Below are 14,593 nucleotides of genomic sequence, written 5' to 3' on the forward strand. Positions count from 1 at the left end.
GCTTTTGCATTCCACTGTGAATGTGAGTTACCGCTTGTTGTTACTGAGAAATTTCTTGAAGTATGTCAGTAGATGCAGGTAATGTATAATTAAAATGTTTTATGTTCTAGTTAGCAGCAAGAACAGGAACAGCAAAATATAATAGGCCTAGAGTGCTGTTGGGTTTTTTTGTTGTTCTTTTTGACAGATTGGCTGCTAGAAATGTTTCTGTCACATAATGGTTACCTCAGACTGTCTCTTTCCTTTTGACTCTTCCGTTCTAATTCTCCCCCCAAGAGGAAGCCGCGTTCCCGCTGACAGTGCCGGGGAAGGATCCCGTAGTTGGGTGTCTCCAGCTCTTGGTTCTGGCTCTCGCGCTCTGCCACACCTGCCCTTGGAAAGCAGCTGCTCCTGACATCTGTTTCCTCTGCTCTGTGGTGTGTTCTGTCTCAGCCCGCGGGGATTTGGGGAAGATTTGTGACAGGAGAAAAGCAGACTGGTGTGGGCTGCTGGCCAGTCTGTGTTTCACCATGTATTCATTTGTGCTCTTTAAATAACACAACCCCAAACAAAACAAAAACCTCTTGTCATGAGTTGCTGCTGCAACTGTTTGTCGTGAACATGTAGATTGATTTGGTGACCTCCATATCAAAAGAAAACCAAACAAGTTTTTTTTCCAGTTTCCCTTTCTTGGTGCCGGTGCTGTGTTACTGGGCTGGTGCCAGGATCCTGTAGGGCGAATCTGTTGCCACCTCTTGCTTTCTGCTGGGGTCTATGGTCTGCCTTTCCCAGCTCACGGATGAGGACTTTGCTCAAGAAAAGTCCTCAGAACTTTGACTGCTGTGATTTCTTCCTATTTAAACATGAGTGTGTAGCACACATTGGTTTGTCCGCAGGTGAATACACTATAGAAGGAAGAACCAATCCTTGAGCTCAGTTGAAGCATAAACAGTTTAGACTAAGAAATCCAGATGGAGCAACATTTTTCTAAATCGTGTTCTAGATTCCACGTGGTTGGAGTGAGTGCTCCTGCAAAGGGACAGAATATTGTTCTGGAAAGGTACTTTTGCAAATTATACTACCTGAAAAGATTTCTGAGTCTACTTCTACTTCCAGACAATGGCTCTTGTCTTTTCCAAGCGCTCATACTTCCAAAGGTCAGCTCTTGTGGGTTCACTTCTCACAGGTTAGTTGCTTTGTGACGTTATATGAATTTGACTTTGGGTCATGTAATACTAATGTTTGCTCTGAATTTTATAGGATAATGTTATATTGGATCTATAACTCATCATTTGGAAGAAAATTTGGAGTTGTGTCTGTGGAGTGGGGAGTTTTATCCATCTTCCTTTAAATTAGAATCTGTAAATGAACTTTTCATGTACTTCTGGCACCTATCGTGACCCGTTTTGTTTCTTCCTTTGCTTCTAGGTCAGCTGTGTGTGGGAATCACGCAAATAAGTAATTTTCTTGTCCTTCCCCGCACATTCCTGTCGTTCGCTTCTGCTGTCTAGTCCTTTCTCAAGGAGTCGGGGCACATGCTTTGCTATGTATATATTGTATATTAAGGCTTGTAACCAGAAAGTTCTAGATGTGAAGGAATTTGGGCTATAGGCTGCTGTTTTAAATGTCTTCTCAAACTTTGTGTAGAGCAGGAGGGCTGTCAATAGGTAATATTTGTTTTGAAAGTGGAAATGTTGGGGGTTTTGAGCCTCTGCTCTGTCACTATCTTGCCTTTCCAGGTCCCCAACTTTTCCCTTCATCCAAAAGGTACCTGGATTGCTTTCCTTGTATTATTACAAAGGTGAGGCGTTCACAGTTACATCATCAGGCCTGTGTTCGTGGTGGCCAGAAGTACACGTCAGTGAATTTTCAGTCTGCTTCTCTCGTTTTGAAAGAGAAATTTAAAATGCACAGTTTTTCTGTCCCTGCTTGTGTGTTTTGCTGACTGCTGTGGCAGCACTTCAGAGTGTAGTGGGACCTACACTGACCACGGTTGATGGGGTAACTTCAAAGTGTTCCCCGTTTTCTCTTGCCTTTCCAATGGCTGCTGTCTTTAGACAGATAGATTTGTGGATTTTGACCCTGAATCTGAAATATTCAAATCTCGGTGATGATAGAACATTTATACCATGTTGCATTATTAGGTGTTCCAAAGGAAACCAGATATTTGGTCTTTGCTATTAGTCTTTCTCTTCTTCCTTTTCTACATAATTGTATAACTTTTCAGTAACATAAATTGTTATTTGTAGCTGAAGATATGCGTCAGCTCAAGAAGATGAAATACTGTGTGTTCTACTTGTCACAGGCTGCCTCCTGTTTCTTAAATCCCTGCGAATTACTTGTCATACCTTAAAATCTAGGCTTTTGATCCTCCTCCATGATGCGGCTGGACAGCTTTCTGCTTCATTCCTTACCATTGCTCTTCTGCTCCAGTTCCTGACTGGATCTAATGCCGCTGTTCATTCAGGAGTCTCTTGCAATCTATTCCGTTCACTAAGCTGATAGATTCTTCGCGGTCAGGATGGAAAAGGGGGATATTAGTGGTTTATTTCAGCTGACCCTGCTGTGGGGAGAAGTGGGTGCTTTCTAGATTCTCAGCGCTTGTACAGCGACTGAACTGCTTAAAAGTGATTAATGAGTGTGGCTTTCAGTATTTTCTAAAAAGGAGATACTGTACTAAACGGATGTATTATAAACCTGACCACTTCTCTTCCAAATATGCGGTTTGGGTTTTTTAAGGTGCCTTACAATCTTGTTAAATGTGGTGAAAAATAAGGTAAAAAAAGCTTTCCACATCAGGAGTGGTAACAGTCTTAAAATATCGGCAGCTGGGCTGAGCGAGCAATTCGCACGTTCATACATCCAGTGAGTGTGCACCTGCAAAGTGCTGCGCTCCCCTCCTTCCTCCTCCTCTTTGTGAGCTGCCAGGAAATGGAAAATGATGAGAATCTTGCTCTCCAAATACTTCACATTCTAATTTAGTTCAGGCCCCCACTGGATTCGCTGGAGTGGAGCCAAAAGGAAGAGCGTTGTCATCACAGCCGCTGCCGATCCAGATGAAGGCAGCACCCTCCTGCTGTGCTGAACAGGCCTGTTTGTATGGCTAATACATCTTAAAAGAAGGATTCAAAGATATTTTTGACTACTGCCTCCTCTTTGTTTTAGACAAATGGGTATTAATACTGATTTGTCGTCATGCTTTTGATGAGGGTCGGCACACAAGCGCTTTCGAATGTAGCTATGAGGGTACCCTCTTAGAACATCTTAGAATTTAAATACCTCAAATCAGACTTTTTGTGTGTGTTTTGATCAGTAGGTACAAGCTTTTGGAGTCAAAATTAGAATCCACACTTAAGAAGTCTCTTGAAATAAAGGAGGAAAAAATCGCTGCTTTGGAGGCTCGTTTAGAAGAATCAACAAATTTAAACCAGCAGCTCCGTCAGGAACTTAAAACAGTAAGGAGAACGACCTTTGTTCTGTAAGATTAAATTACTGCTGCGCCAGCTAGTGTTATTTCTACACTTGGCCTATTGTGTAAGACGGTAAAAGATGAACGGTGTTCACGTAATGTAAGGGAGGACAAGGATATGGCTGGTTTTTAGGGCTCTAGTAATAAAGACGCAGTGTGGAAACCACATGAAAAGGTTTTGAGTTTATTAATTGGTCATTGGTGGATAAATACTCTGAAGTTGATTTGATTTGAGATAGCAAAAGTAGCAATTTTCAGTTACATGTTCTGATCTACCTGAACAGTGCACTGGCAAAACAAAAAGAAATGTGGTAATAAATGAGGATGTAGAAAGCGGAAAATTCTAAACCTAACGTAAGTTGCCCTAAATAATTTCAGGTGAAAAAGAACTATGAAGCTCTGAAGCAAAGGCAAGAAGAGGAACGAATGGTTCAGAATTCCCCTCCGAGAAGTGGAGAAGAAAATCAGTCTGTCAATAAGTGGGAGAAAGAAAATCAGGAAACTACGAGAGAATTATTGAAAGTGAAGGATAGATTAATCGAAGTGGAAAGGAATGTAAGATGTTTTCAATATTATTTCAATTTTAATTATTTGTTGTGAGCTGTTCCAGTGATATGAAGGAGAGCATTAAGAAAGTATGCAGTTTATCACCTGGTTTCTGTCCCAAGCAGAATGTGAGTGAAACGCAGTTCGTGGAGCAGCCGGGTTCTGCTCTGAGGAATGCTGCAAAGCACTTGACCCGCATGTAAAAGGAAATGTGGAAACCTGAATTTGCCCTTTTTTATCCACAAATATCTCTTAAATCCCTCTTATATAATCTTGACTTACATGAGTCATGGAGATTTTTCCCCTATATCTCCATAGGTACAATATTAGGTACTCGGTTTTTTCCAGTCCTAACCTGTCTGGATAATATCACCGTGTGTTACTTTGTTATATAAGGTGATTTTATTCCACCCTGTAAATCTCTGCAAAGTCACGATGCTTTGTTTGTGTTGGTCGCAAAGTTCAGTAAACGGCTGTGAACTCGAATTTTCTTTCTTTTAAAATAATGTTTGAAGAACGCAACGCTGCAGGCAGAGAAGCAAGCGCTGAAGACACAGTTAAAGCAGCTGGAGAGCCAGAACAGCAATCTGCAGGCTCAGATCCTCGCGCTCCAGAGACAGACGGTTTCTCTGCAGGAACAGAACACCACTCTACAAACTCAAAATGCCAAGCTGCAGGTAATATTTACCTGGTTCGCTTTCAAAAATAAAAGCAATTGGATGTTTTTCCAAGTGAAAGCTTTAAAGCTAATGGCAATAATGTATTGCAAGTCACACCTTGCTTTTGGTACAGACAGAGAAAGAAAGGAACGTGTAAATCATCTGCACTAAAAGCATTCAAGTAATGTTTTGTTTGCTGATCAAGAATAACATTTCTAGAAGTTGGTTTAATCTTTCACGTTTGTCCAGTTTAAATTCTTGGCTCTATACTTACTAGTAAAGTAGATTCTCTTACCCAGTCTTCTAAGATAATTTTTTAAACTTATTTTTAACCTCTAAATTAGGTCAAGGAAATAGCGTGTCCAAAGAGACTCTAATGAATTTAGTATTTTGCCTATTTTTATAAGTAGAGTTAAAAAAAAAAGCCATACCTAAGAGGAAAATCAAGGTGTTAGTAAGTACAGAAGGCTTGGGAAAAAGCCTCTGAAAACTAAATAAATTTGTGAAGATTGAATTCAGATAATTCAGAGGCAAAAAAAGTAATGATGTGTGACCATAGAAATGGTAAAAATGGTTGCCCACAGAGTCTTGCAGCTCTTACAGCCAAAATACAGATGTAACTTCTTTCTCTGATAAATGTTAGTGGATCAAATGGTTTTTGGAGCTCTAAGAGTCAAAACTATGTAAAGTGGGAACACAAAGTCCACAATTCAGCAGAATAGTGTCAGAAATGATGGGGGGTGGATGGGAATCAGAGTGAAGGAGTCTTTAAAAAGTGAACAGACAACAGGTTTTGTGGATGCCTCCAGTTCCGTCCTGTCCCTTTGGGGAAGGGAGAGCACTCTTGTGCCGCAGATGAGCTGTGCTTCCGCGTTCGGTTTAACGAGCGCACAGGGCTCCCCTTGGTGGCCGGGAAACCCATGGACGCAACACAACGCTGGGACTTCTCTAGTCATTAGAAATGAGCGGCCGTGGGCACGGAAATACGCCGTGTCAGACAGATGAGGGCTATCTCTGGGATTTGCAACTCTCTGAGTTTTCGTAATACATTGTGTCCAAAAAAACAGGGATATCTCTGTAGTTCTTTTTTTGCCTCATGAATTGCACAGGAGCACAGGCCTTTCCTATCTGATAAACCTGGAAGACGAATCAACTGTAGAGATTTGGAAGTATTGAGGCAGTGAATTGGGAGAAGGAAGCATTTTCTGCTCTTCTCTTTTTTCCTTTCTGTCTGCTGAACCTCACCAAGCCATGTGGCTTCTGTTGCTGGGGATGATGGATGATTTTATACCCAACAAGCTGGGGAAGGGAGTTCTTCTCCTTCCTTGAGAATTCAGCTGTTTTGCTCATAGCTTCAGGCAAGTTGCAGGGCAACTCTGAATCAAAATGAAACCTGAAATATGTTCATGAAAATAAGAGTCATTAACTATTGGCTGAATCTGAAATGCAAAACAAACCATTCTACGTCAAAACTGTTCTTAGACAACTGTAATTCTACTATTTCTCCTGATACCATAAGGAACATACAAGAGAAATGATGTCTTAAAGGATAACTGGGAATTCGAAGCTAAGTCCAGCAGGGAGTTGAGTCGGGGCAGTTTGAGAGCACACACTTGCCATCAGACATGACTTCATTTCCAGCAAAAGCTTCGGCTTTCTCATCTGGAACAAAGAATGCTGCAGTTCCAGCAGAAAGGGATTTGTTCCTTAGTAACAGCGTGCACTGGGCTGAGAGATTTCTTTTTCTCTTTCCTTAATAGATACCCTGAGGGTATGAGAAGCCTCAGTGGTTTGTGGTTTTCATCTCTTGAAAAGGAGAGAGCAGGGAACTATCCTAAATGGTCAGATGACAAGCACGTTGGGCATCATCAGCTCTTTAAGATACCCAAGGATTAGATTAGGTTAATCTTTCCAGAAGCGCACAAAGTAAAGTAGGTGGTGTTATTTGTTTTTGAAAAATCTGTCTAATGTTGAAGGCTTTCATGTATTAATACTGTTCTGACTTAATTGTTGGAGAAATCGTACTCTTGTGCAGGAAGAGTACTTTCCAGCAGATCTCGAAACACATACAAGAAGTGATCAAGTGACATTGCTGTCATTGGAACATAACCATGAGTGGCAGTTCCTCAGTAAAACAACACGGGTAGTTCCTTCCAGGTGCTTCCAGGTTATTTTATTTCCCTTTGTCTCTGTTAAATGGCTGCTACTGTTTGAATTCCCATTGTAGAAGATACGTGGGTACAATAAGGATTTTATGGTGACAATAGATAGTCTGTGCAATAAACATTTTCTTAAAAAATGGCCGTAGGACAGTTCATTTTATTTTATTTGTGTGACAGATTGGGCTTATGTGACATGAGGACAGCACTTCAGCAGATACTTGAAGGCAAATAATAATTTGATTCCCCCCCATCCCTGTGTCTATTTAAGCATATGCTTAAGTGTGTTCTTGTACTACTGCTATAAAAATACTCTTGAAATTGTCTGTTGGGATACAAGAAAAAAGTATTCCCTTTAAAGGTTGTCACGGGATGGAACGACTGGAAGGTTGCTAAGATGGTTAAGGGTTAAACTGAAGAAATCTTTCCATAGGAGGAGGTAGACAAGATAATCCAAACTATGAAATTAATTTGCAACTCTTGTCAAATGTTTATGCCTGCAGGTTGAGAATTCCACCCTTAATTCTCAGAGTACATCTCTGATGAATCAGAACGCGCAGCTGCTGATCCAGCAGTCCGCTTTGGAGAACGAAAACGAGTGCGTGCTCAAGGAGCGGGAGGACCTGAAGTCCCTGTACGATTCGCTTCTCAAAGACCACGAAAAGCTGGAGCACCTGCATGAACGGCAGGCTTCCGAGTTTGAGTCTCTGATAGCCAAACATGGAAGCCTGAAATCCGCACACAAAAACCTGGAGGTGGAGCACAAGGACTTAGAAGACAGGTAAATACTAACATGTAAAATTAGAGTCTGCGATTCCTGAGCCAAAAGCAAAAAATAATGTATAACTTGTGTGTGAATAAAACTATTACTTAAATATAACATGAAGATATTAAAACTTCAAAAGATCACCTTTTAAAAATACTCCATATTTTGTTGTCATTCCAAAAAAAAAGAAACTTGAATATGAATGTTGTTCGCAGGTACAATCAGTTGCTGAAACAGAAAGTGCAGCTGGAGGAACTGGAGAAAGTCCTCAAGGTGGAACAGGAGAAAATGCTGCAGCAAAACGAAAAACATGAAACAGTGGCAACAGAGTATAAAAAACTTCGCGATGACAACGAAAGGTAGCGCGGAACCCTGCTGTGTCTGTCCTAGGGCTCTGAGCACCCGCCAGAACGGGCTAAACAAGTGCTGTATCATATCCGATCACATTTCTTAGTACCTGATGCTGCAGTTTGGAGGCTCATAAATAAATGCCTCCTGCTTTCGGGGTGTTAGGAGGGGTTGGTTTTAGAAAGGGACGTGCAGGGACAAATCTGCGCAGCCTCCATCATTGCCAAAGTTTGGGCCATTCCTGTTCCCTTGCTCTTTTGTGTTGGCAAGAAATTCTACCCGTTTTTGTAAGATTCTTATATTTTGAAAAGTGGCATCTTAAAACTAGTTGTGGTGTCCACGTTTAGAAATCCTGCTTTATTTCTAAACATATGGAGAACCTGGCGTGTTTGGCTTAAAGGCAGAGCGCCTGCCTAAGAAAATTAGACCAAGGAATTACTTACGTACAGCATGCGACAGTAAGAAGTTATTCTCTGTATTCTATGGAAGACCCTTGAAAATTTCGTGTTTCAGAGGGAATGTGAGTAACGAACACGTTTCCTTCTATCTCATGTTATTCTTTTATGGTGCCTTTTAATTCCAGGCTCACTCACACATACAGTCAGCTCTTGAGAGAGAATGAAGTTCTCCAAACCGATCATAAGAATCTGAAAACATTATTGAACAATTCCAAACTGGAACAAACACGATTAGAAGCTGAGTTTTCTAAACTCAAAGAACAGTACCAACAACTGGATATTACGTCGACAAAACTCAATAATCAATGTGAGGTATGTGAGCATTCTGCTATTTTTCATGACTGGTATCATTGTAATATTTATAGAAGTGTATTTGTAGATTCATAAAATGATATGAAGTGCTTGAGAATTAGTCATTTGCTTTATAGATAATGAAGTGGGTCTGAACACAAATTAGTTTGCCTGTTGTACGGGAAATACAAAGATTGGGGCTCGTGTGTTAGGAAAACTGTTGTCAAAGAGGTTTTTATCAGTTGAGTCAGGATTGAGTTAAGTTTTCTGTTCGATTTGACTCTGAGAATCCTTTGAAGACCTAAATTTTCTTTCAGATCTTATTATCTATGTGTATAATGTGCTCACGTATATATGCATGTACCATTTCGTGTATTTTAACAGCTGCTTAGCCAGCTTAAAGGAAATCTGGAAGAGGAGAACAGACATCTGCTAGATCAAATCCAGACATTAATGCTACAGAATAGAACATTGCTTGAGCAGAATATGGAAAGCAAGGATCTCTTCCATGTAGAGCAAAGGCAGTACATGTGAGTTTTAAAACAATGGAATTACTGTGATTAGGGCATTACACTAAAACCTGTATTTTTTTTAAAAAAAAGCTTCTGTTTTTTATAGAAATAAACATATGTGCTACTTCTGAAGTGTTTCTCCTTTTCAAATAAAAATGTTAATGATTTGTGAGAAGCAGAGAACTCAAACTACAAGCATAATGTTTTTATTTCTGAAGCATCAGTGCAGTGTGTTCGTTACTGATGATGCACGTGAGGAATCATAATGTTATTCGTTCCTCATTCCACTACAAGCAAAGTTCCCAGGGTTGTTTGTAAACTTTGAATTTGAAAGAACAGAAAATGTGCTTGTCTAAACGATTCTGTTAGAACCTGTACGCTTTTTATTATTATTTCAAAAAAGGGAAAAATTCTGTTGTTTAATAGAGGCAAATGGATTTTTTTCAGTGTTATGTCAATGTTAAATGTAAGACTGCTTGCTTGTTGCATATTGCTTGATTTATTTTCAACAAGAATGAGTGTTATATAAGAATTCCTCATGAAGAGTGACAACTTTCAGATAACTGATACCCAAAGGAACACATTACTCCCACATGATACATACACTTTTGAAACATACATCATAATTAATTTCTGTTGACAGTGACAAGCTAAATGAACTAAGGCGACAGAAGGAGAAACTGGAGGAGAAGATAATGGATCAGTATAAATTTTATGAACCATCTCCACCAAGAAGGTACTGATGAACACGATATAAAAATAAATATGCATGTAAAAGCTGACGTAGCTTCAGCTGTTCCAGCTGAAAACCAAGATCGTGTTAAACTTTGAGGGAGCAGAATCATGTCTGTGTTCTTGTCTGAAGTCCTCAGTAACGTGTTATAAATGTCCTGTGTCATTGATAACAGGAGGGGCAACTGGATCACTCTGAAGATGAGGAAGCTGATCAAATCTAAGAAGGACGTTAATCGAGAACGTTTGAAGTCCGTGACGCTGACGCCGACGCGCTCCGAGTCCAGCGAGGGCTTCCTGCAGCTGCCCCAGCAGGACAGCCAGGACAGCTCCTCCGTGGGCTCCAACTCGCTGGAGGACGGACAGACCTTGGGCACCAAGAAGAGTAGTAGTGAGTACCGCAAAACAGCGCTTCCTACTAATGAGCCGTGGCTAAATGTCCTTTTGATACGATTGAAAAGGAAGGGGGCTGCAACAGGCTATGCGTTGTGAAGCATTTTTAAAGAGAATTGAAGTCTTTAGGAAAGAAGCCTGAATTCCTTTGTTAATGCCAGATTTATACTGATGTCTTGCAAACTCCTGAGTGTTTGGGCAGGAACTAGTTTTTAGCATTCCTGTAACTGTAAATGTTAAAAAGATGTGAGTTGTTACTGACCCTAAAGCTGAGAATGAAGTGCCTGAGAGGGACCCTGAGCAGGGTTCCAGAGGTGCGGGTAGATGGAACATTCTGGACACAATTTGCAGACTTTGGAAGAGCCCGAAAGGCATCACATTAGGACACCCACAGCATCAAAGGCCAGATCCTGTGCAGCATTTACATTTTGGATCTATATTTTTTGTTATCCACTCTTGGCGTGAATCGTAAACTCCCTGGTTTCTCACAACCTGAGAGATGGTGTTACAGCCAAGTTAGCAGGGTGGAATGATTCTGTTTAATAATTATGCACCAAGAGCATTTTGGCTGTGCATGTAAAAGCATCAGAATACATGTGTATTAACCTTCACTTAAATTCTTCGCAATACTTTTTGAAAATTTCACGTCTGCTTTCTAAAGACAGCAGGTTCATATCCAGGTTTTTCTGCCAGCTGTGAATTTGCTGTGTTAAAGCCATCACAATGAATTTTTTATGTCTGTGCTTATTGCAGAAGCTTAGTCAGAGTAAAACAACATGCAGGGAAACGTAAAATCAGATTTGTGATTCTTTAATAACTGAAAAAAATAGCAGTTCGAGGATACATTTTACCACTTTTGCTAATATGTCAATTTGGGAAGCTTAGTGTTTTTCAGTGTGAGAGTCCATTAAAGTCCAAATTACTTTTGAACTTTCAAAAAAGCAACTGTTGCTTTTACATGTGAACTGGGAGTCTGGTGGAAGTGCCGAGCGGCTGAAGCCGCAGTGGGTGTGTTTGCAAGTGTGTTAGTTTGAACTGGGAATGTGCACGCTTTGGTTCACACCATCTGCATCCCTGTCAACAATTCCATGTTCTGGAAGAGCTTTTGTACGTGACAGTTTTCTTTGCATGACGCTTGGGACCTTGTAGCGTGCGGTTACCCTCCCGCTGGGGCTGTGCTTGAGGTGACAGGGACCGACCCTCAGCGGAGGTTGGACATTGTGCAGACCTTGTTAATTTTCTACTCCGTGGACCTCGTTCACGTTCCTCTTAATCCCAGTATATTTATCCACAAACTGGAAAGGCTGATCTAGTTCTGGATCCTGACCTTCCTCCGTTACGCACATCACCATGGAAACCACAGGTTTTGATAGAATTTGGATGAATTAGTTGCTAGTTCAACGCTGACAATTGTAGCGCGTCTTACAAAGTTAAGAGAATATCACAGCGTGAGAAGTACCAGTAACGGTGTGTATTTTGCAGTCTGTTTCTTCTGACTGTAAATCCTAAATACCACGATCCCGTGGCTCCTTTCTTTTCTGTAAGAAGTGCCTTGGCCGTAGCGGCTTCCATTGGAAGAAGCTACAAGGAAGAGAAAAGCTGTAAGTTGCCGCCTGTCTCTGCCGATGCTCAGGTACCGCAGTTTTGGGTCCGGGAGGAGACAATTCTGGTCCCCCCTGGTCTCTGCGGCTGGGAACGGTGGTTCTGGTGGGAACTGCTGGGGTGAAATGTCCTGTGTGTCCTTCAGGAGGCCAGAGAAGCGGCTTGCATCCCCGAATCGCAGGTGCTGGCACTAATGGGTGCTGTCTGCAGAAGGCAGAGGACAGGGGATCTGACAGCAAGGGATTTAGGAGATGTATAGGTTTCCTCCCCTATAACACCTTTAAATAGCAGACACATCGTATCAGAGTAAAAGTAGAAGTGTATTAGGCTCCATTTTCTGTTAGCAAAACATTTAGGAGATGTCTGCCTTACGTTTTCTTGTGTGCATGAGCAGAACGATTTGAGGATTTCAGTACTTGCCATACAGAATTCCCCCGAGTGTTTCTGGCCAACAGGAGGGGAATGACAAACCAGGAGATTTCCTGTCAGTACCCATCATTCACCCTCAGCTCGTAAAGCAAGGACACGTTCATAGAATACTGAAAAGAGAAACAAAAGGTAATGAATTGTAACTAGAATTCTTTGAGTAGATGGTTACTAAGAGTGAAATAATCCTCATACCACTGTGTTTTTAAAAGGTGTAAAGAACCTAAGTGTGCCCAAGCCGAACTTCGTGGCATCCTGTTTGTTTCTGCTGTAGCTCTGCCATTCCAGCCTTTGTCACAAGACCTTTCTTTAGCCACGTTCTCTGCAGAAGTTCCTGCCGTGGTGTCTCGAGGAGGCTGCGTTTTAGCACAGGACAGGTTTTGATGTTGGATTTCAGGACAGGAGGAGTTGTGGTGGAGTTCTCTGTGTGGTACAGCCAGAAATCAGCCCTTTGGGAGGTGATCGGTGGTAGCGAATGCCAATCAGAGATGACTCCAATCATTCTTGGCCATCCTCTGGTTACTTTTTAATAGGATTAGGGTGGGCATTTGTAATTAAGAGCATGGGTTATCTTGTCTAGAAAGGATTAGAAAAGTTACAAAAGAATGGTGTTGCACTGCGCTGATGAAAAGTAGCAGAAATAGAACAGAATTACCTTTTTGGTTTGCCATTAGTGTTAAAAGTGATCAATTATTTACCTGCTAGAAACCTAGTGCCTCATATTCCTTTGGGTGGGCTGTTCCAAGCTGTGTATTTGATCTACAATTAGCCATACAACATGCATGGCCCCTTTATGGGCGATTTAGCCACCTTTATGCTTTTTTTAAGCCAGGAAGCATCTGGGTTGATGTTGGTTCTGGCTTATTGCCTCAGGATCTGTAAGAGAAGGAATGCTTTATTATCTGAGGAAAATGAAATAAGTTATTTTGAAGTACCTACAAATATATGTACGTAATAAAATATATCTGTATACCTACATAGTGAATAATTCCAAGGTGAAATCGTACTTGTGCTCCTGTCTTATATAGGTAGCACGTGTGCCTTTCTTTTCTTGCACTTAAACAAGATGCATTTGGGATTTCCCCCTCCTCCATCTTTTAATATAATTCATAATTTTAGCTCTGTTTCCTGATATTATCTCCATTTTCCTCTTAGCCCTCCCAAAATGTTACAGCAACACTTACCTTTGGATTTTCCTTTGGTATTTTTTCAGCTAAAAAATTAGGTGTATATCATTCCAGACAATAAATCCTATATTTCTCCTTACAGAGTAGAAGTGGATTGTTTCAGTAGGATGTTAAATTCACTGCGCACAAACAGTAGATTGAACATAAGGTCCGTGTCATTTTTTCCACAAGACAGTAGATGACCCAAATTAATGAGCTCAAAATGTAACCAGTGAAGACTGATAAAAGATTGTGTCTTACTAGAGATGCGGGGCGAAACATGACAAAAGTTATTAACCTCAAAGAAGAACGATGTGAACATCTTTTAAAGTAGAAGTTGTACTTAGAGTTGCTTTCATTTTAAGCTTTTTTTGCTTCACATTTTTCTTTATGTTCATGAAATGTTATTTTTCACAGTAAAAACTACGTAATTGTCAATTGCTATAATTGTCTGCAGGGAAGTTGCATTGATTTTTTCACGAGCTTGGCAGTTAGATCCTTCAGACCGTGTCACACTCCTCACCATTGTTGTCGGTGCGTTTCTGAGTATATTGAAGTTTTCATAGTGCAGTTGTCATATTTCAGTGTAGTTTTCATATCTCATTATCACACAGAAGCACGAGAATGATAGTTTTTAGCGTAGCGTACGTAGCTTAAGCTCAGACATTCATTTCTGTCCTTAGTTTCAACATTTAACTTCCATCTGTTCTTCTCCCTTTTTTCTTTCATTTCCCTGTTTCCGTTTTTCCTCATGCTATGACATAAAAGTGGTTGCACTGAAAAGACTGCCCTTTTTGAGGAACAGACCGAAGGAAAAAGACAAAATGAAGGCCTTCTACCGTCGCTCCATGTGTAAGACTTTATGACAGTTCAGCTTCTTTTCAATGGCTACACTGGCTTCATTACTAATTTTTCACTAACCTCTCCCTGGACTGCGCTGTTATTTTTCCTCCTATTTTCAGTGTGCGAGTCCTGCTACGATACAAGGAGCTGGAGCTTTTCCTTTTTGGCTTTTTAATTTTTTTTTTGAAACCCTGGCACTGAATACTTTATATATGTGCACGTACACACACACACGCACACATAC

General features: G+C 40.8%; 1 protein-coding gene across 25 annotated transcripts in view; it reads left to right on the top strand.

Moving 5' to 3' along the window:
• CCDC88A (coiled-coil domain containing 88A) overlaps positions 1-14,593 on the top strand; it is a 64,158-nt gene that overhangs the window by 37,638 nt on the left and 11,927 nt on the right. For 16 of the 25 annotated variants that reach the window (XR_010471931.1, XM_065059931.1, XM_065059935.1 and 13 more), the window contains 10 exons: positions 3,293-3,434; positions 3,827-4,003; positions 4,510-4,671; positions 7,316-7,593; positions 7,794-7,937; positions 8,510-8,696; positions 9,060-9,205; positions 9,831-9,923; positions 10,096-10,310; positions 14,275-14,358. Coding sequence is in view for 24 of the 25 variants with exons in the window: in XM_065059931.1 (XP_064916003.1) it covers positions 3,293-3,434; positions 3,827-4,003; positions 4,510-4,671; positions 7,316-7,593; positions 7,794-7,937; positions 8,510-8,696; positions 9,060-9,205; positions 9,831-9,923; positions 10,096-10,310; positions 14,275-14,358 (1,628 nt within the window). In the remaining variant the exon portion in view is untranslated. The remainder of the gene's footprint in view (positions 1-3,292; positions 3,435-3,826; positions 4,004-4,509; positions 4,672-7,315; positions 7,594-7,793; positions 7,938-8,509; positions 8,697-9,059; positions 9,206-9,830; positions 9,924-10,095; positions 10,311-14,274; positions 14,359-14,593) is intronic. The other 9 variants (XM_065059936.1, XM_065059939.1, XM_065059942.1 and 6 more) reach the window with 2 other exon arrangements.

Source organism: Columba livia, chromosome 3 (assembly GCF_036013475.1).
Source record: "Columba livia isolate bColLiv1 breed racing homer chromosome 3, bColLiv1.pat.W.v2, whole genome shotgun sequence".
NCBI lineage: Eukaryota > Metazoa > Chordata > Aves > Columbiformes > Columbidae > Columba > Columba livia.